The sequence below is a fragment of the Saccopteryx leptura genome, chromosome 6 (assembly GCF_036850995.1).
Source record: "Saccopteryx leptura isolate mSacLep1 chromosome 6, mSacLep1_pri_phased_curated, whole genome shotgun sequence".
Classification (NCBI taxonomy): Eukaryota; Metazoa; Chordata; class Mammalia; order Chiroptera; family Emballonuridae; genus Saccopteryx; species Saccopteryx leptura.
The window spans coordinates 21,372,134-21,394,524 of NC_089508.1; the positions used below are offsets into that span (position 1 = coordinate 21,372,134).

Genomic DNA, 22,391 nt, shown 5'->3' on the forward strand with positions numbered 1-22,391 from the left:
CTAGTTGTAACAGCTGCAGAGAAGTGGTTCAAGACTGTCTTAGCCAAAAGCATGGTCATGATCTATTACCCTGAGTATTTCAGAGAAATGCAGAGTGGAAATAAAACAAATTGATTCTCCAATTCTTATTCATGGTATCCTTTTTTAAATGGGATTTCCTCCCACTCCTTAAAGACTATATATCATAATGAGTTAGTATCAATTCTTTAAAGAGTTGGAGCCAGTCCAAGGAAAATACACAGGACTACTGCCCTTTTTACCAAAAAAAAAATCTTTCATTAACTAATGTTGATAGGAGCACATTTAGAAGAGCCGTGTGCATGGCAGTTGAACTGCTGTTTGTATTGAGCAGCATACCAGAGAATAATAAAGCAACACATGACCATGTCAGTGGTGAGCAAGGGAGCATAGCGACCCTTTCAGCTTTCCCATGCTGATCGTTTGTTTTAAAAGTTGGTCCAGAACAGACAACAAGGTTGCTCATTATAACGAGGCGCCCTAATCACACTCAGTTGTTGAAGCATTATGCCACTTCAGCTGTCCAGAGGTTTCATCTGTTCTCTCGTCTTGTGTCTGTTTGCACAGGAGCAGTCACTTTTCAGCAATGCCCAGTAGCCATATTTCATCAGCACGGGTTAATAACTCTGTCCACTATTCCAAGTGCATGCACTTGAACAATGCACCTAACAAGTGAGCAATTGCACTGAGCAGTCATATAGTCAGAAGAAGCGATTTGGGGGATATAAGTTAAGTAGCAGTGGTAGAGAAATAGTAGTTAAGGAGGTTATGGATATAAAGACCACGAATCTCTGGTTGTTGACATTAGAGAACTCCTAAAGCAAGTGAGAGGAATACAGAAATGTGCATTTTATAGAATAACAGTATGGAAAAGGGAACAATTAAGTACTGAGTGGTACAAATGAGAACATGATGTGATGGAAGGGAAGATAGGAGAGCCTCTAGCTGAGGCTCTGGCACTAACTAGTCATCTCAGGCAAACCATGTGTCTTCTCTGAGCCTCATGTCTTTATCTATTTATTGTAGAATGAAATGTCTCACTATAGAATACAATGTTCTTGCCCTCTCTAAGTTCTCCACATTTCTAAATGTGATAAAAAGGTTCAATAACACCGTGTCCCCAGAAATGTTAATAAATGACATCAATCCAACTAATGCTAATTTCAGTAAAAGAAAAGTGTTACAAGTCCAGGTTAGGTGTGCTTCAGGCAGGGGTGGTCTTGTCCTCAAGCAAGTCTGTGGGCTCTGCTTTCTTTGCCAGCCTCACTGGCCCTGTTCAGATGGTAGTGACAGTTTTAAGTAGAACAGTGAAAACGTGTGAGGCCTCTTAACCCTCGATGAAGATTGGCACAAAGTCGCTCTTGCTGTATTCTATTTGCCGGATCCAGTCAGGGGGCAGCCCAGATGCACGATGTGTAAAGTGGTGCTGTGACCCCTTGCTGGGAACAGCTGCGATGTCACAGGGCAAATGAGTAAGGACGCAAGTAGAAGAATGATTGAGGGCACTTACTCTACCACACCCCAGGCTGCTTTCTGCACCTTATAGCTAAAGAAGCTGATATGCCAACCAAGAACCCTTTGCAAATCCACCTTAGTACATTGCCTTGCTCCTTTATCTTTATTGATGTAACTCTGATTTTGAGAGGTCTGAGAGCCAAAGTCCACTACCCTGTGGGATACAGAGCCAAAACTGCCCTTATCCTTATTCCCAGTGCATTGTATCTTGAGAGGATTACTTGCCACTCCTCTATATCGCCCTTAATCACCCAGTCTCAAAGGGCTATCACCATCAATTATATCACCTGCCGGGTCTCCTGAAATCTCAGTGGGCTGCCTACCCGGCTATGATATATACCAGCGTGGCTTAGCTTTCCGCTGGGTTATTGCTTCCTGCTGCATCTCACATAGCACTTGCTAAACACATTTGCATTTGCCTTTCTGGGATATATATTGAATTTCCATAAGTTATATTTTCCTTTTATGCGGCACAGCCTCTTAGTAAGCTATATCAATCACAGAGCGAGGCAAATGCTAATATTCATGTGCGCTGCTGTAGGTGTTTATTGCCAGTTTTCATCCAAGTTCTGACTCAGCCCAGCCCTCTTTAGGTTTGTGAGATCTAATAAGATCATAGCACAGGGTGGTATAGCTGCAGGCAGAAAATTCCGTTTGCCAAATATATGCACATATATTTTTACAGCAAGTTCATAAATTAAAGTAGGGCTCTGAGACACCATGGCTATACGCAGGCATGCAGACAGAAATCTCTTCAGTTGACGACTTTCCCTTCCAGCCACTAATTTCTCTGAGACGCTGCCAAACACTTGGTCAGTTGTAGCTTCAATGCTTCCCACCCTTTCAGTGTGAAATAATTAATGTGACTTTACAGTTAAGGTGGTGTTCTACTTCCATTAATAACACCCATTATTCCAGGATATTTTAATTTGGTTATAAAAATTTACTCTGGAGGTGGAAGTTGGCTTGGGAGTTTAAGCAAATGGTTTGTTTCTAATTTTTCTTTCAAAAGAAAAAAGATTTTTGGTGTGTGTTTTTTTTTTAAGGAAAATTTTGTGTTACTTTTGAGTTATTTAAGCACTGGAGCAAATTTCTAAAATGCTGGTGTGATTTTGGATTTATAATTCAGTTGGTCTCATTCTCTGATATCTCCACCAGAGCTGGGACCTCCCAGGGTTTCTCAGCTAGCTTAGGTTTGGCAGGGCCGGTGCTCTGCCACACCTCACACGTGGCACGAGAGGACATTTCTTTTACACTGCTTCTCGTACTTCAACATCAAATTCTATGGCCAGACAACAGTTCACACCAGCCACTGACTGAACTGTGTTTGATGATAAGTGGTAACCAAGTTTTACGTTGTATTTTGATGGATTTTTCCTTCCTTATTGTAGATCTGCTGGAGGAGAGCCACAGAAAAGATGAAGAAATGGAGTCTCTGCAGGTAAAGGAAATTCTCCATAGGGCAGGTATCCTGGGGATAAAAGCATTTGTTCGTTGGTTTTGCTCTGTTAGCCTATAGTATTGTCTCATTCAGACCACTATGGCAAATGGAGTAAAAGAATACATCAAAACTTTAAAGCCCAAGTTGGAATTTGCTACCTTGTAGAAGTGTTTGAGAGCAAATGCTTGTAGAGCGTTGAGAGGAAATGAAAGCGACATCTTTGCAAAGTCATTTCCCTCAAAACAGTGCTGAGGAAGGAGGATGAATTCATGGTATATACATATTCAAATGAAAGTCAGAAGTATTCTGACTCCACGAATGTCATCCTCCAATGACCAACCAAGAATTTAAACACATATGTGGACCTTAAGCTGTACCTTTTATGCTTCTCAGTTCACAATGGATTTATACACATTGCTTGGATTGGAAAATTGTGTTTGAAAGATTGCTCTAGAATTTTAATTGACATTTCCGTGGAATGAGCAACTGATGTTAACCTGGCATCTGGCAGAAGCTCTCTTTCTTTTACGTTGGGCTAACTTACAAATGGGTAACTCAAGTGTCTGTCTCTATTAGGGGAAACATAATCAGTTATGCTCACATGACAGAACCTATTCACTTAATGTCAATGTGTGGATTAAAAACAGTAAATACTTTGGACATTTAAAGTTCTTCTTGCGCCTGGAGATGCAAGGCAGGACTGGAGAGCGATGTAATGAGCCAGCTTGAATGCTTTAGGGGTCAAGATGTTTGCCTCTGTTGAATGAAGGATGGGTTAAGCAAAGCCCGAAGAGCAAGGGAGCTGTTCTGTAATGGGAGATTCTTCCATTTGATGCTGCATCTGTTAAGAGACAATTGTATAAGTGATCTAAAAATAATCAAGAAGAGTATCATTCCATACATCCAACAAAAGTGGCTTGGTGAACCACAATTTGTACAGATTAAATTCATTAACATCTTGAGCTCTATGCAGGTATAAAAAGAAAGAGCCCTGGTAGATTGAGTCTGAGTCTAGAAAAAAATCTCAAGTACATACTTGCCCTCTATATGTTGGAGAAATTATTATCAGCAATGCTGTTGTTATCAGAAGCAAAGCTTCGATGTACACTAAATGTGTATATTGGGAAGGTAACAAAACCTTTTTGAGGCATTTGGTTATGCACCATGTTTGCCATTGGCCCCAGAATACCACGTATAAACATATTTGACTATATAGTACATACCTGGCCTTTTAAAATGGCAGTGCCAACCTTTTTGAGTTTATTTCTCTCTCATTATGAATGTTGGAGCCACTAATCCTGTTAAATGTAGTAGCCTATGAACTTCTCAATTATTTATTAAGTACTGGCAGCATTTTCTACCAGAATGTTTATCAGTGCAATAGAATGTACCAGCCAACTGACTATGGGCATTTTTAAATGTAGGGTATCATCCAATATGATGTCCAACAGCAGAAGAGTTCAATGTTGGCACTTGTAGAGGCAACTAGTTCCTAATGCTAATACTCTCTTAAGATCTAAGAAGGAACTGACACTCTGAGAGTGCACAAGGATGCAGGGACACATCACAGAAAGCCTTTCACGTCACAGACTAGAGGGAAATCTGCCAGGAGACGCCTGCGTGCCTGAGTTTCCATATTCGAATATCAGAATCACAGGTGATGGTTTGAGAAGACTATTGGAGTATGTAGGTTGAAGTCCTACAATCACATATTAAAACTTTGGGGAGAAAAAGACAAAGTAATTTAAAAAAAAATGATATCACGAAGGACTGGAGATTGACAACTTTGAGGTTTAAGTCCTATCTGTGCTTCTGCCTCACTGGGTAACCTTGGGTAACTCAGTTAACTTTGCTGTGCCTTTCTTCTCATCTGTAATATAACATAAATAAAACTGTCTTCCAGAAGTATTTAGTGTGGGTGAGTTTTCCCAGAAGGGAGAGCTAAACATTTCATTCCAATTTACAGTGTTAGCAAATCCCCATGTTTCCAAACTGGAGTCAATTTTACTTATTCATTATCATCATATAATTATGTATAACAGCATTCTGCATTTAATGTTATCCTCCTTAAGGGTAGTTGGTATTTATTTATCTCTAAACCCTTCCCAGTTTCCTATAACTAAAATGTGCTTCATTTACTCATTTAACAAATATTTATTGAGTACCGCTTCTGTGCAAGGCACTGTACTAGATTCTAGGGATACAAAGGCAAGCTGCTTAGATGGGACAGCTTCTTGCCCTTTACACCAGAATGAGCGGAAAAGACTGTTAAATAGGTGCTTAGAATAAAATGTTAAAAAATGCTACTAGAGGGGATGTTTAAAGCACTGTGGAAAATATAACAAGAACATCAGTCTTTGTTTGGTGGAGATAATGCTGGGTTGGGTGTAAGTGTAGGAGGTTGAAGGTAAGAGGGTAAGCTGGGGCGGAGTTGGCAATCCAAGCAGGCTTCCCAAAGGAAGCCAGTACTTCAATGATAAGCAGGAATTAGCATAGGTGAGTTTGGAGTGAAAATGAGAAAAGACAACATGAAGACTCTGGGAAGGCCTGAGGTAAGAGAGCAGCAGCAGCATGTTTCAGGAACTGAAAGCAGTTCTGTGTGGGGAGACATAGAGACCCAGAGAACAGAGACAAGGTGGGAGTGTGTGAGGTAAACAGAAGGGCCTCCTAAAGGAGTGAGGATTTACCTTTAGTATACAGGAAAAAGTAAAGGGTTTGATAAAGGAGTGAGGATTTACCTTTAGTATATAGGGAAAAGTAAAGGGTTTGATAAAGGAGTGAGGATTTTACCTTTAGTATATAGGGAAAAGTAAAGGGTTTGATAAAGGAGTGAGGATTTACCTTTAGTATATAGGGAAAAGTAAAGGGTTTGATAAAGGAGTGAGGATTTTACCTTTAGTATATAGGGAAAAGTAAAGGGTTTGATAAAGGAGTGAGGATTTTACCTTTAGTATATAGGGAAAAGTAAAGGGTTTGATAAAGGAGTGAGGATTTACCTTTAGTATATAGGGAAAAGTAAAGGGTTTGATAAAGGAGTGAGGATTTACCTTTAGTATATAGGGAAAAGTAAAGGGTTTGATAAAGGAGTGAGGATTCACCTTTAGTATATAGGGAAAAGTAAAGGGTTTGAAACCAGAGAACTGTGTAATCAAATTTGCATTTTAAATATATAACTGGCTATAAAATCATTGGGGGCAGGCAAGACTGAAATCAGGGAAACCAGTTAAACAGATATTTGTGAGAATGTTGGCAAGCAATGGTGGTGATCTTTGTTAGGTAGTAGCAGAGAACGTGAAGATGAGCGGGTGATTTCTCACTATTTTTCAGAATATAAAGGTCTATGGAACTTTGAGATTGGTTGTTAGCAAGTAAAAAGGAAGGAGTTAAGAATAACTCTTAGGTTTCGTGATTGGGAAATTTCATGGATAGTTGTTATTCGATGAGATAAGTAGAAGTTGATTAGTTCAGTTAATGATATTTTCAGTTTGGGGTATCTTGAAACATCAGATGTCAGTGTTGAAGGGGGTTCAGATATGAGCTCAGAAGAGTTTGAACTGGACATGCAGAATTTGGTGTCATCAGATCTGGTTTCTATGTCATATAAAATTATAGATGATCCTACAAGACATAGGAGCAATGAGAACTCCCAGAGAAATGCACAGAAAAAAGGAATGGAAATTCATGCCGGAACTCTAGCGAGCTCCAACACGTAAATAACAGGGTGAGGATAAAGATCGTGCAAAGGAGACTGAGATGTAAAGAAAATAATTTCAGGAGAGCAAGTGCCATGAAGCTTAGCCAAGAATATTTCAAGAAGAAAATAATCAGTAAAACTGAATAAATATTTGTTAAGTCCTGAATTCACTTAGCTAAGGGGTTTAGGTTTTAAAATACAAGTTTACTATACGATGAATTGTAATTTCCTATCATACCTATGAAGCAACTCTTTCATTTTCCCAAATATCCACTACTTAGCTCAGTGTCTCACCATAGTAGGTAATTGGTAAATTTCTGTTAACTGAATAAACAAATAAATGCCCCCACCATACTGTGTTTTATTTATATAGTACCTATTCCCGATTCTCTTGAAGGTCTACTCATTAAAAAACAACCACCATCTCTCTCCCAGAGTTCATTTTTGTTTAAAAAATTTCAGAGGCATCTTCCAAATTCTGCCATTCCTGTAGACATACACACATTACACTCCTTCCTTCTCTCCATCCTGTCCTCTGCTCTCTCTCTTTGAATATAATATTGAAACAGATGATCAAGGAATGAGTAATTGGGCAGGAGTGCTAGGAATTAGTGCAAATGGAAAAAGATAAAATGGTGGGGGTGTGGGGCGGACATCGGAAAGGAAAGAGTTTTCTGTCTTCCGGGAGTCACAGACCATGGAATCGAACGTATTTGACAGTGATGTTTACAATATGGCTAGTGATTCCCAAAATTATTCACTGGAGCTTAATATTGTCTGGCTCTGGTTTTTCATGTGTTGTGTGACATTCATTAGCAGTTAGTTACATTGTGCCTGCTGCTCTTCTTAAAAGAAAGCAAAGTATTGTCTTTGACTATAAATGTATGATGCAGTTCGAGTCTCATTTACATATGCATTTGAGGTCACTGAACAAGCAAATCCCTTCCTTAAGCTTCTGGAGATTAGCTGAAACATGTTAAATGGCCATAAAAGGTAATCCATTCTCCTCAATTTAGTTGAAAAGTGTTCAGTGACTGACACCTTACCAGTGATGGCTGGTAGTGGCAGGTGTTGCTGTTGTTTTTTGTTTTCACTTTAAAATAACCAAACTACCTCTCATTAGTTTCTTGCTTTCCCAGGGTTGTTTGTTGATTCCCAGAATGCAAATCATACCAAGAGCATTACAGTTAGTGAAGAAATACTTTAAAGTGCTACTTAATATTGGATCCACCGGATACGAGAACAAACGTCGGAGATTTTCAGGAGCTTAGATCATACTTTATTGGCCAAGTTTAACCTGCGCAGGGGCGAACTCCCCAGTGTCCTGAGACACCATACTCACAGGGAGATGCAAATGGGAGTCGCGCCTGGCGCTTACAGCCAGGTCCTTATATATCCTAAGTAAGCAAGCATTATACAGAAGCAGATGTGGCAGTTAACTTCGCTAAAGGGTCCGCACGCAGCATAGCAACAGGGGCTGGGTTTAGCTTAGTGGTGAATTTCAAACATAAACTTCTGATAAGGGTCTCTGACCAATGGAATGCACACGTTTTTCCTCCTCTTCTTTGTTCTCAGCCTCAGAGGGGCTCTATCAGCACCTCCCTGTTCTGGCTCCTTCAATAATTACTTCTGGCAGTCTCAGCACCCCTTCCTGAATCTAACACTTAAGACAGTTGCTAAACACAGTAGATTTCTGGGAAGTGCATATGACCTTCTCTCCTATAGACTTATAGTCAGCTCACCCTTCCTTTTATCTTTAACCAGATAAAACTAGATGTTATAAACATGATTTTTATTAGTATTTTTTTTCTTTTACTAGGCCATCTTTAAGTCTTTGAGGTCATATCCATATCTGTAAATTGGGTCAATAATGATACTGACTTCACAGGGGAGGATTAATTTGGGTAAGAAGTGTGTTAAACGAGGCAGGGCCTCCATAGGTTTTGATTCCCCACACTGACTAATTATTTGCACCTACTATGTGCTCGACATGTCCCTGCCCATGTGGAGCCCCTTCTTCCTTCCTTCCCCACCCTCTTTCTCTCTTGCCCTCTCTCTGTCTCTTAGCCTCTCCCTCTTTCATGGGGAACCAGGATTTTAAATTCATATTTTGGTTAGATTATGAGATTATGCTAAAAGAGTGGTGATATCTTTGGATACCTACCAAATATAATGTAAAAGTGAAAAAGTCACAATTTGGCAATAATAAAACATTATATGGGTTACAAAAGAGTACCAACCACTTATTTTAAGAGGACAAAGGAAACATTTTAGCTGTAGGATCTATAATCTAAATGTGACAAGTATTTCTGGACACTTTCTTCAGTATCATTATTTTCTTTCATTAGAAATGAATTCTTTGTTTAATTAAAATATCGTTTTATGGGTTTTTTTTTAAGTTATATATTTTTCTCTAAGACATTCCAGAAGCTGTGCCTCACGAACTGTATTAAATAGCATTATAGACATGTTGTTTTTCACATGACCCAATATTATATTAAATTTCTCTCCCAGGTAGCTTTTAAAATAGGAACCTTCCATTTGAAGGATTTCATTTATTTTGGGGCACTGTTTGGGGGGTGGAGGGGCAAATGTTCCATATTTTTTATCCACATTTTTTTAAATTTAATTAGTTGTGTTTCCATAGATTCTAGTGCTTAGGCTAAAGCATTTGAAAGAGCAGGAAGGGGAAGAGAACCTTTTTCTCAGCCATTACTTCATATCAGCTTCTTATGGAGTCGCCAGCATATGGCAGTGTGTGTGGTGTTTTTAAGAAAAAATAGAACTCAAATTTCTCAGTTCTCTTGGAACAAGTCTAATAAATATTAATATAAGGGTATTAGAATCTGAAAAATAATTCTAGTGTAGAGTTGGCAGACACATCTTTGAAGATTAACTGGGCAAGAAAAAACACCAAAGACAAAAACTGACATGGGCAAATAAATTGCTCGGGCAGAGGCTGACAGCACAGTACATTCACATCTCAATAGTCCCAGCAGATGTCCAGTCCTCCTGGTGACCAACCATGTGATTAACTGGACCAGTGACGGACCAAATGGGTAATTTCCGTGGTTTTACTGTCAATCATATCTGCCTGACTATGGAATGCCCATAACCTGTACTTTCTAACCACACAGCAGTTTGGAGATTATTGGGGTAGTGGGGACACATGCAAGGACAGGGCAAATAAGAGTCCCTGAGTTACTTTAGAAGTGAGAGTGAGAGTAAGGTGGGGAGCAGTGTTCTAACAGCAGAAGAACTGAAGGGTTGGTTAAAGCAGTTCTTAAATTTCCACAGGAATTCTGATTTGCTTGGCAGACACTAAAGTACATTTTTAGAAGTCCCAATTTAAATAAATTGATAAATTGGAATTGACTATTTAAGGCTCTGTTAAACTAAAAGGTAAATTCAGTGTCCTGCTTGTTCCTAGTATGACTCATGAGAGTTATAATGGAATTTATATAATTCTAGAAACCAAAATGTAATGTGTACCTACTTATTCTCCCTAAAATGCATTTCTCAGAACATAAGCAAATCACTATCTTTCTGTCTCTTTTTTTAATAAATACTGTTCTAATCGATATGACATAAATAAAACAAACCATGGGTGGTTATGGGAGATGGGAGGGTTGAGCAATACTTTGCCATTTTCAGGGCGAGGTGAGTTAATGGTTCATTAAAATCCCTATTTTCCCAAAAGGTGAGTAGGCTTACCAAGACTTAAATTCGGTGTGAGGTCTCAACAGAGATGGGACTTCAGGAGCTTGTGTATATTAGGGTCAAGCAAGGTCTCCCCCAATAGGATCTGCACACTTCAATTAACTGTGCCAGGGGCCCATGAGAGCACAGAATGAAGCTCGGTAAAATAGATTCCACTTGAAATTTTAGTGGTCATTAACTTTTATCACCCTATTTTACCTGAAACTTGCAACTTAATTTTAATAATTCCAAATTTATGATAGAATTAAACTAGAAAATAGAAAGGCCTGAAACTAAAACTGTTGTGTTGTCTGAATATATGAAAGTGGATTAAGCAGATGATTTTCTTTAGAGGATAAAAAATATAAAAGCATGGCTAGTTCTGTTTGTCCAGAGGGATGGAAAACATAAGACTTCAGGATTCAACAGCCTCCTTGAGTCAAGCTTATTAAAAAGCCTCTTAAAAAATAATAGACACCATTTGGAAACAGTTAAAGATACAAAGACAAAGAGTAGTCTTTGAGCTCGAAAGCCCAAATTTTACTCTGTGACAGTTTTAAAAACATAGTAGTGAAAATGAACCAAGCATGTGTTACAGATTTTGTAAATTCTATGCACAAGGTGGGAAATTATTTTACCTATCTCCATACACCAGCCCCTTTACAGTTGACTCCATGAAAAACAACCATAAAACGACCTTTGTTGCCTTTGTCAGAGTCCAAATTCTGGGCTCCCTGGCGTTGGGGCTAATATAAAGAGCAGCTTGCATTTTCTTGTGAAAAATGAAAATGATCTAAGCACGTGAGGATGTTTTACAGTGTTGAGCTTGTCTGAGAGTTTTATTTTATCTCCAGAGTCAACCGTGGGGCAGTTTCAGCTGGGTTGCAGATGAAGTGATCACTTCTAGACTGTACTCCAACGTGTGTCTCTGTTGCTTCTTCTCACGTCACATTCCCAGATAGCCCTTAAATTTGGTACAGATAACCCTATGTCTTAGTTCATTCAGGCTGCTGTAACAAAAAATACCTTAGACTGGGTAGCTTACGCTAGAGACATTTATTTTTAACAGTTCTAGAGGTTGAGAAATTCAAGGTCAAGGCAGATGCAAGATCCGTGTTCAGTATTGATGTTGGTAGATTTAGTAGGTGGTGGGACCCACTGTCCTGATTCATAGAGAGCCATCCTCTTGCTCTGTCCTCACTTGGCAGAGAGCCGAGAGAGCACTGTGACACTGTGTTTTATGAGGGCTCTCCCCAAATGACCTAATCAACCCCCCCAAAGTTCCTACCTCCTAATATCACATAATGGGTTAGCATTTTAACCTATGGATTTGGGGGGCATACACATAGTCAGCCATAACACTGTTTACTCCATTTTGTCTTCCGTCTCCTGATAACATTGACAGTTATGAAGAGCAATATTTTAAGTAATGAAATAATAGTGTGCAACAGATTCGGAAACAAATGCTCATCAATAATACATTTCTGGTTGGAACAGTTTCCACTGACTCACAAGACAAATCTTTGAGGTTTGAAGCATTAATAGAACGTCATTGAAAGAAATCATAGTTTTCACATCAGGGCTGTCGTCCAGTCTCATCTCTGGCTGATTTTTCCAGGATATAAAGATATTTTGCAAAGGGTTTTCCCAAGCTGAAATCTTGAAAACTCACTAGGATTATGTTTCACTCTATTAACAAGTACTTATTTAGCACTTCTTAATTCCCATCAAGATTGCGCCAAATTGGCCCCGAAGGGTGGTTGATGGTCTGTGCGTCAAAGGAGAAGAAAAAAACACCCTCAAGCTAATGAGCAACTTTTTTGTGTCCTGCACTGTGCTCAGACTTCTAAATATAGATCAGGTGTTTCTTACAACTGTTCTCTAAGGTAGATACTGTTATTCTCACTGCACAGGTAAAGAAGCTACCAGGGCTCATAGCTTGCCCAGCTGGTTGGTGGCCAGGAGAGGATTTGTATTAGAATCTGCCTAGCATTCCTGCCACTGTGCTTAATGCCTCCCGAGCTTATGGAGAACTGAATTTCTACACTTTGTTTGTTTAGGTTCCCAGACTTTATTTTAATTTCTTCTTTTTTTCCCCCCTATGAGAATGATTCATTACCAAACATATGAAGTATTTAGTGTGGTAAAATACTGACTGACTCCCTACCTCCTCAAAAAAGAGACTATTAGAAACTAAATAAATTTTAGAAAGTGCCTTAAGGCAAAACTAGGAACTTAAAATTAGTGAAACTTCTTACTGTTTTTCTATAACTTTAAAACTTCTATAAACCCTTGGGCTCTAAGCTTACAAACATGTGGCAGCTGGGACAGTGGCCTATAAACATATATATTTGCCCTTTGGCATGTGAGGAGGATTTGAATTCCTGGTGTGAGATTAGGAACGATCCAATAATCTCGAGCACTTCTAGGAAGGAGAAGGGATCATTTTCCTTTCTTCATTCTGCACCTCTTCTTTTTGCCTATTCATCGCGTTTTAAATAAACAGACTGGAGAAAGTTGTTATTAAAGCCCTCCTCGGGCTTCTTCGATTTCAGTTTTAAACCAGGTTCAAAATATTCTGGCAAAAATTAAAGGCAACATTGAAAATGTTTGCATAAATTTTAAATTGTACAAAAAAGTGATAAAACAAAAATGAACTGAAAGAATGACTAATAAGCATCTCCTCTTCTTCTATCTTTGTCTTTTTATCATAATTGGTGGTTATTTTGGTTTCAAAAAGTTGATTCTGATGCACGTTCCTGTTCCAGAATATCTGCCTTCCACTTACAAGTCTGAATTGAATTTGTTCAAAGTTTAATGTGTACTGTTAGAAGTACGAAGGCTCATTACCATGCTAGTAAATAACGTTTAATGTTTGTTAACAATATCTCTGTGTTTGCTCATCAAATGAAATAGAAAAATATCACCTACAGGAGACTCCATGACTTTACTGCGTCCTGGTTGTAATTGAAATCCCAAGTTCTCATTTCACTGTTTTTAAAGAACTAACAAATTTGTCACGAATGAAGCAGGAGCGGGGGAAGAGGCTGTTTATGAGCCCAGTGGTGAATCTACACTTCCGCAGCCCCGACCTGCGGGAGCTGAGAGAGCCGCACCGTAGCGGTGCGCTGACCGCACGACCTGCACAGCCCGCGGCTGGCTCAGTTTGGGTCTCTGCCCTCCTCTGTCCCGCACCGTAGCGGTGCGCTGACCGCACGACCTGCACAGCCCGCGGCTGGCTCAGTTTGGGTCTCTGCCCTCCTCTGTCCTTTCTTTCTCCTCGTAGTTCCCGGGTGGTGCTGACTGTGTGCGTCAGCTGGCCCCATATCAGACACAGAAGTCAGAAGGAGTTGCAACTTCCTTAAGAAAAGCATATGGAAGAAATATAATCCCTTTTATTTTATAGTAAATAAATATAAAAATGTGTATACCAATAATGGTTTTTATTTGAACGTTAAATTTTATTGTGTTTTTTTGTTATCCTGACACCTGACATCTGTTAAAAATAAAGTTTTGGAATGCTGTTCTGGCATGTGTAGTTTTGAGAAAGGCTGCAGAACAGTGTTCCAGTATATCCCCTAACCTCCATCACAACACACACACAATAGACGTGATGGTAGTAAAAAAACAAAAAAAGCACTTATAGTCTATTTGCTCATAAAACTGTGCTGTTAGCATATGGTATTTCCCATAGTCATTTTGCAGAGCTTTTAAATATATATATTTAAATGTGACTTTTAATTTGTTTTTGAGAGTTAATATAGAGTCTTTTTGAGTCAGGTGGACCTGGATTATAGTCTAAACTCCAACATTAAATCACAGTGTGGCATTCAGTACATTTAATATCTTCGAGTCTGTTTAACTTTGAATGAATAAAATTAATAATGTTCACCTAATGCAAGTTTTTTGTGAGCATTCAATGAGAACATGTGAAAGCACTCTATATAGTTTTTGGAAAATAAGAAGCTTTTCATAAGTAATGCTGCTCTTTATGATACTGGGTAACTTAAAGGGATGTTTTCACTAATGGCCACAATACACATACCTGCGTCTCTGTCCCTTTTGTTCCTGAAGTTGAACACCCGCTTTTGTGTCCCAGGAGCTCTGCATGTGCTAGTACTCTCTCTCTCTCATGTTTTCCCCTTAGGTCTTTCAATAGTGACTCATTCCACGCTTTTGTTTCAGCTCAAATGTCATCTCTCAGTAGGAACTTAACCTGACCCAGCTGTCTAAGGTACATCTCTGCCCCCAGCCTCCATCACAGTTCCTGAGTGTCCTCTTTAGTTATGTCTTTGTCTTCTCTACATTTGGAATGTGAGCTCTGTGATAGCAGAGAGACCTTATCTTCTTTCCACAGCTAGGTACCGAATCTCCAACATAGCGTGTGCGTGGATGAATGGATTAATGAATTAAATGGGTAAATTAGTGGAAGGGAGGGAGAGAGAAAGGAAGCAAGAAAGGTAAGAGACATTGGAATGAAAGAAAAATGACAGATGAAAGGAACATAAGACAAAAGGAAAAAATACGTATCACCTGAGGAATGGTTTATATTCTGGGTGTATATATTTATGCATATATAACTTTTAAATTTTGTTTTAAAGTCTAAAAGTTGGGTAAGCATTTTCTGGTTCCACCCTGGCCAGATAGCTTGTTTGGTTAGAGCATCATCCCGCTACGAACGGTTGCCAGTTCGATCTCTGGTCAGGGCACATACAGGAACAGAGCAATATTTCTGTCTCTCTCCCTTCTTCTCTCTCTAAAAACAATACATTAATTTATAAAAAAAATTTTTTTTCTGGTTCCTATTTTTTTTTTCCCATCTCTGGTCAGAAAGACAGCCTGGATTTGAGCCACTGTCCTACTTTGCTGACCCTGCCTTGGGATGAACTAGTTTAACGGTCATTTATCTCAGGGATGTTTGCCTTTTAAAAGATTAACTGGAGTGGGGGCAGTCAAAGAATAATGCTTTGAGCTCTTTCTAAAAGAATAAATCTTCGCTGGAAAACTTTAAATAATTTTGCAACTGGCAGGAATAATTTTGAGTAATCAGACCTTTCTGAACTTCTGAAATGACCAGCGTCAGTGCCTCGTTGTCCACAGGTAAGGAGCGAGTGCTAGGAGTCGTTTTCAGCTGACCGAAACTGCCAGTGTGTCTAACCAGCTCTGGTCTCATTTATTCCTTCATTTCGAAGACGTTGGAATTTAGGATCAGTGCCTTCCAGGGCTGATTTTGAAAGTAAGACAATTGAGGATACTTTGAACTATATTACTACTCTTTATTTCTAATCCTAAGTAGTATAATGTTTTAAATTTCAAGTAATGATTTTCCTAAAATTTGTGACTCTACGTTGGGTAAGGAAATATTCGGGAGAAACTTTGAAAAGCACAATGTGGTATTTTCTACAAAGGTGGCTATTAAAAATTTATTTGAAATTATTATAGTCCTATTAGTGTTATTTTTATAGCTATGACTATTTATAGTGCTTTTGATGATTTTAAGACAGTAGAGATTTCCAACTCTTTTTCTTTACTCACATCTCTCTCAAACAGCCAAAGCTACAGTTTAAAATTCCACCTTGGGAAGATGCTAGTCAGACTGCAATGAAAAAACAGAAGGAAGCTCAATTGGAAGAAAAAGCAGTTAAGTATGTCATAGGTAGAAATATTTAGGATATTTAAAACTGAATAGTCAAGATACATTTACTATATTTTAGGATATACAGGGTAAGTCAGCCTTCAGGTGTGCTTTCTTGAAGTGCAACTAAAAACTGAGTTTGTTGGTTTTTTCCCTCGATTTTCTTAGGTACTAAAAATAATGCACCATTGATTTCTGGAGTACAGGTAATGTAAGGGTAGTTTTAAATTCCATAATCACCTTTCCATTCCCACCTGTGATGGTATATTAGGAAATGGAGATTAATAATTGGTTATTCATAGTCAGTCTGAATTAGGAAGCAAGAAAAATGTAACTCATGTCAGCCAAATGTATTATTTAAAACCATCTGTTTATGTCTTGATTATCCCTAATAGCCTCTCTCTCTAGCATACAGTGGTGAGAGGTACCTGTACACAGAAGCTCCCAGAAGTAATATGGGGATGGGAGTGAGAGAGAGTCTCTAATCTAATGTTCCGTATGCTTTAATTCCTGAAAAGAATTGAGTAAATGACTCTACAGGTAAATTAGGATGTGGATTATTAAAATCACTCAAAGGTAAGCAGTGTAATTCCCAAGATGGACTGAGTGCTTGTACCATTTAATGACCCAGCTGAGTGCCATGCATGATAGTCAACAATCAAGTGCTGTGTTCATACATTCAGGAGGAAGGACTTGGGACAAAGGGTTCTGTGGGTATGTGAGTTTCCTTGTGAATATTCATCACCTAGAAGCCCAGGAGATATTTGTCACTGAGGTTAACAAAGTGTAGTACTCCAGCCCACTGAGAACTACCAGTGTCCTGTGGAAGAAACTACTTAAGACACAAACTTAGGCCTGACCTGTGGTGGTGCAGTGGATAAAGCGTCGACCTGGAAATGCTGAGGTCGCCGGTTCAAAACCCTGGGCTTGCCTGGTCAAGGCACATATGGGAGTTGATGCTTCCTGCTCCTCCCCCCTTCTTTCTCTCTGTCTCTCTCTCCTCTCTCTCTTTCTCTCTTTCTGTCTCTCTCTCTCCTCTCTAAAAATGAATAAATAAAATAAAAATTTTTAAAAAAAGACACAAACTTATGTCAAGGGGGAGAGGTGGAGGCTTGCCAAGGGAGGCAAAGAAGACCTCCTAATTTTTCTTTTCCCTTAGCTTTTATTGATCAGAAGTAGAACAGAGAGTAACAGGATTACGAGGGAAGGAAGTCAGGTGATAAGGGGAAAGAATGACTAATGGCCATTTTGCTGACATGGAGAAAAGGCTAATTTGGGTCAGTACATTCTTTTTTTTTTTTTGCTAATTAACAAACACAAAGTTAGATGCATTCTAGAACCTCTAGGCTAATTTTCCAAAGCCCATTCTCATGCATTCATTTGTGTCTGCACAAAGGTCACTCACTCACACTTTCTTGGTGTTTGCATCCGAGACATTCACTCTGTGCTTTTAACTAAAGTTCCCTAATCCAAGTCATAGAGGGTTCAAGGTTAGACTGGTGATTCCCTACAACAAAGGACATGCCTCAGAGAGTCTAGTAGACTAGCTGTGTTTGGTGGCAGTCAGATGCACACTGAAAAAAAAGCACACCCCATTGTCTCCACTAGTTCTGCATGACATAGACCTACTCATAAATTATGCCATAATCACCACTGCACTGTGATTTGCATACGAGTTCAGAGCATATTCAGCTGATATATGACTAACCTCACAACTGGAGACATGCACTTTATTTCTTAAAATGTAAATCCTTGAAAAAGTAATATGGCATGTTGGCTTCTGGGCTGTTGGCTTTCTCCCCCTACTGCTCAGCTGCAGTTTAATCTCTCTTGGGATACAGTCACTCTTTGAAATTACCTTGGTTGTCATTTGCATTGCCCCTAACCACCACCATAGCCTTTATATTACCTGCAAATATTTTTTAGTTGTTCTCCAATGCCAGTGTCATTCACTGAACTCTTGTAACCTGATACCAGCAGTTTCATTGTGGAATCCAGCAGTTCCTAGAGCAGGGGTCCCCAAACTACGGGCTGCGGGCTGCATGCGGCCCCCTGAGACCATTTATCTGACCGCACTTCCGGAAGGGGCACCTCTTTCATTGGTGGTCAGTGAGAGGAGCACATTGACCATCTCATTAACCAAAAGCAGGCCCATAGTTCCCATTGAAATACTAGTCAGTTTGTTGATTGAAATTTACTTGTTCTTTATTTTAAATATTGTATTTGTTTCCGTTTTGTTTTTTTACTTTAAAATAAGATATGTGCAGTGTGCATAGGGATTTGTTCATAGTTTTTTTTTATAGTCTGGCCCTCCAACGGTCTGAGGGACAGTGAACTGGCCCCCTGTGTAAAAAGTTTGGGGACCCCTGTCCTAGAGGAAGATAATTCTGTGTCTGTGGCCCTTCATCTGGTTTGTAGGCCTGTGCATCACATTACATTTATGCTTTAGAGAAGAATCTTAAAGAAATTCTTAATTTTCAAGGGGAAAAATGGAACTTCATGGCATTCCTTTGTGGTCTGAAATATAAAGGGTAAATCTGAGACGTTTTTGGTATTAGTTTTTTTTTTATAAATAAATTTTTATTATAATGGGGTGACATCAATAAATCAGGGTACATATATTCAAAGAAAACATTTCCAGGTTATCTTGTCATTTAGTTCTGTTGCATACCCATCACCCAAAGAGAGATTGTCCTCTGTCACCCTCTATCCAGTTTTCTTTGTACCCCTCCCTCTTCCCCTCCCCCTCTCCCTCCTTCCCTCCCCCCACCCCCCATAACCACCCCACTCCTGTCCATGTCTCTTAGTCTCGTTTTTATGTCCCACCAATGTATGGAATCCTGCAGTTCTTGTTTTTTTCTGATTCACTTATTTCACTCCACATACTGTTATCAAGATTCCACCATTCTGCTGTAAGTGATCTGATGTCATCATTTCTTCTAGCTGAATAGTATACCATGGTGTATATGTGCCCCATCTTCTTTATCCAGTCTTCTATTTTTTTTTACAGTTGGTATTAGTTTTATACAGTGTTTGAAAGTGTTTACAGGGACTTGAAGCAAAGCCCTTACCTAACTTCTGGCTGCATTTTCCAGCATGAAATCTGTTAAAACAAACCAGCAGAGCCACCTTTGCATGTCTTTCTCCTCCACCCCACTCATACTCCCCACCTGAGGAACTCATGCACATATCCCACTTCAGTGTAAACGCAAACTCATCCTTTCCTGAACAGTGTCGGACATGAGTAGAATGGTCAGTATTGTCCTCCACAAACAACATCGGAAACCAGAATGCCAACTGGGAATAGAGCAGAAGGCAGCTACAGAGCAGCGGTGCCTCTGGTGTTGATCATGGCAATGGTAGTGGCTGAGCGAACAGATCAGAAATGTGCAGTGCAGCCTTTGACTCTTTTTAAATCTTGTAATAATTCCTGCTTCTGATTTTCTGCTTTCTGGGTGAAAAGCAGAGCGCAAAGAACATTACTGGCTACTATTGTGCAAGGAAATGGTATATCTTTTTGAACTGGCTTTTTTTTTTTTTTTGATAAATCAAAATATTGAGAGGTTAATATTGATAACTGTTTAGACAAAAATCTTGATGCCTTGCTGGGGTTTTCTTTGTCAGTATTTGTTTTGTTATTTTGGACCCTGAAGTACATTATTTGAAAAGGACTCATAAACAGTTCATGAAATGAGTTTACAAAGATTGACTACAACTGTTTAATGATGGCAAAATCAAAGCCTGGATGACTGGGAAACTGCTGCAGGCTTTGTATCAATATTACCCCCATCCTAATGATTTTTACAAGTTTGGAGTAACCTTGTTGTAAGGCCAGTAGCCACGGCCGCCATCACAGCTGCCTGGCCTGTGCAGGTTTGCATTTGATTCAGACAGACGGTAATGAAACAACGGAGCCAAGAACTGGTGGGCCATTAGCTTTAATCCTAGCTTGCACCCGGCAGGCAAGAAATACACACAGTGGGAAAACACTTCCCTTTCCATTCAGGGCTCCCAAAGCCACTGACTTATCCGAGTTTCCTAGATCAAAGGTTTCTACCTCATCAGCCTTATTCACTTCTGTTCCCCATCTCCTTCTCTCTGCACTAACTGACTTCTCCTTCAGTACTCCGCCATCTTGGCTGCCTTTCCTTACAATGCTAATTTCAGGAACGGAGAGAGCAAGTCCCTGGTCTGTCTCATTTTATAGTGTAGAAATCAAAACCTTTAAGCCAATATACAAATAAGGAAGTCTCTGATACAAAGTCACCTATCTGAGGCATAAATGGGATTCCTCATAAGAGCACCACCCCACATCATGCAACAGTCAAGGGTGTGGGGAAAGCTTAGTTTTGAGAAGATCTTAGTATCAGAAGGCAGGGAAAGGCTTAGTCTTAGAACTAAGCCTTAGGCTATCATGACTGCCACCTTACAGCCTGTCTCCCACACCCAAAGCGAGCAAACATATATATCATATTTACAAACTTATTTGACCAACAGTTGTCTTATTTTTACTAGATAAAATACAGTTTTATGTATTGATTGCTGATTTGTTTGGTATATTCAAAGCCAACTTATGCTATATTACATATCTTTTATGAGGTTGTTTGTGATTTTTATGTTTTTATTTTATTTTCATTAATTTTAAACCACCAAAGGCTGATCTTTTTTTGTGGCGGTTAATCAGTGTCTTTTTTTTCCATTTACTATCTTGAAGCTTGGAAAAGAATACATTTGAAATTATTTCTAGCTCTTTTCATTATTAAAAAATGACTGACAGTTTGTTAAATGTAACGGGTTGCTACGTGGAAGTGTATCAAAGAGAAAAGGTATATACTTGCATTTCATTTTGTATCATTCATGTAAGAAATAGCAGGCAAAAGTGTGAGTGTTGATGAGAGGTAGTATTGACAGGAAAATGCCATGCAGTGGTCTCTCTGAGTGAAGCTTAGTGTATTTCTCTTCCAGAAGAAGTCTTTGTGCTTTTTGAACAGTGATGGAAGGGAGTCCCCATTGTGGGGTTTTCTTTGTTAAAATTATGTTTAGCAGAGATGTTCAGTCCCAGAAAAGTTTCCAAACTTATTCTATACTCTCAGCTTCTTAGACTTAGGAATGGAAACTCTTGTGATATTTTTAGGCCAGTATTGTGCTTTTTCAGATGCTAATGTATATTTAAAGCACTCCTGGAAAACGCTGCATTATTGTGATATAATGAAGTCACTAGATTTGTTCAGCTATACTTACCAAAGGCAGAAGAACTCTGATTATTTAAACCTATAAGGTTTCTAATTCATCATTTAGAAGGAATGGATGAATCAATGTGTCTAGTTGATTGGCTGAGCTGAATCAATTAATGGTCTGGGATTCAGATACCAAAGATCCATGTCTTGCTCATTTCCTAACTTAGCCTATAAATCTTTTGCCCATCGCCAGTGACACTAATGAATTTGCCTTGATTATAAATTCTGTTGTACACCTCATTATGACCAAGTAGCAAAGAAATATATACAGCTCAAGGCAAGTTACTAACCTCATCTTAAAAAGTTATAATACATGTTTAATTTTTTTAAAATTCCTGTTGTAATTTGCATATAATAGTATATCAATTTCAGCGTACAACATAGTGTTTAGACATTTATGTGCCTTCTGTGGTGATCTCCTGTAAGTCTAGTACCCATCTGATACCATGCATACTTATTACAATGTAATTGACTGTATTCCCTCTGTTGTACTTTATATTGCTGTGACTGTTTTTTAATAAAATATGTATTTTTTAGTATACATGATATAGTCCTCCACCCAAAAAGAACTCTACTCGATCTGTCAGGCAGACATACAATGTTATATCTAGAAGCATTATTTTTCCTTAGAAATAAGAGCATTTGTAATATTCATACTGGGGAGAACAGCTAGCACTCGCCATTGTAACTCAATGACTATGCAGTGTTTACACATACAATCTTTAAGAGTAAACATTAAAATAGTTTTTGTTCTTTTAGGTGTTGCTTAGACTTTCCCCTCCTTTGAATTAAAGAATAGTGGAAAAGAGACTATCTCATCACAAAAAAAGCAGTAGCAACAAAACAGGTTATTTTCCCTAATAACTTTTCTTTTTCAAAGTACTTAAAGGAACTTTTTCATTTGATTATTATTTGACCTTCACTCCCAGTATTTTTTTCCCTTGATTTTGGTGTTATTTATCTAAAAATATTTTATACAGGAGAAATAAATAGATTTAATAAAAATTTATTTATATAATATTCTTACATATTATTTTACATATTTTTACTTAGAGAAAAATGATGTGAAGGCCCATGGGTGGGCTTCAGAGAGTCTGCAATTTACCTCAAGTATTTGCAGAATTATGTGTGTCTTGTGGGTAATATACAGTC

The 22,391-nt window shown here is 38.8% G+C and overlaps 1 protein-coding gene across 4 annotated transcripts in view; it reads left to right on the plus strand.

The window, feature by feature from the left end:
- The window catches only part of CEP128 (centrosomal protein 128), a 412,477-nt gene that overhangs the window by 326,628 nt on the left and 63,458 nt on the right, over positions 1-22,391 (plus strand). For all 4 annotated transcript variants that reach the window (XM_066342939.1, XM_066342940.1, XM_066342941.1 and 1 more), the window contains one exon: positions 2,925-2,974. In XM_066342939.1, coding sequence (XP_066199036.1) covers positions 2,925-2,974 — 50 coding nt within the window. The remainder of the gene's footprint in view (positions 1-2,924; positions 2,975-22,391) is intronic.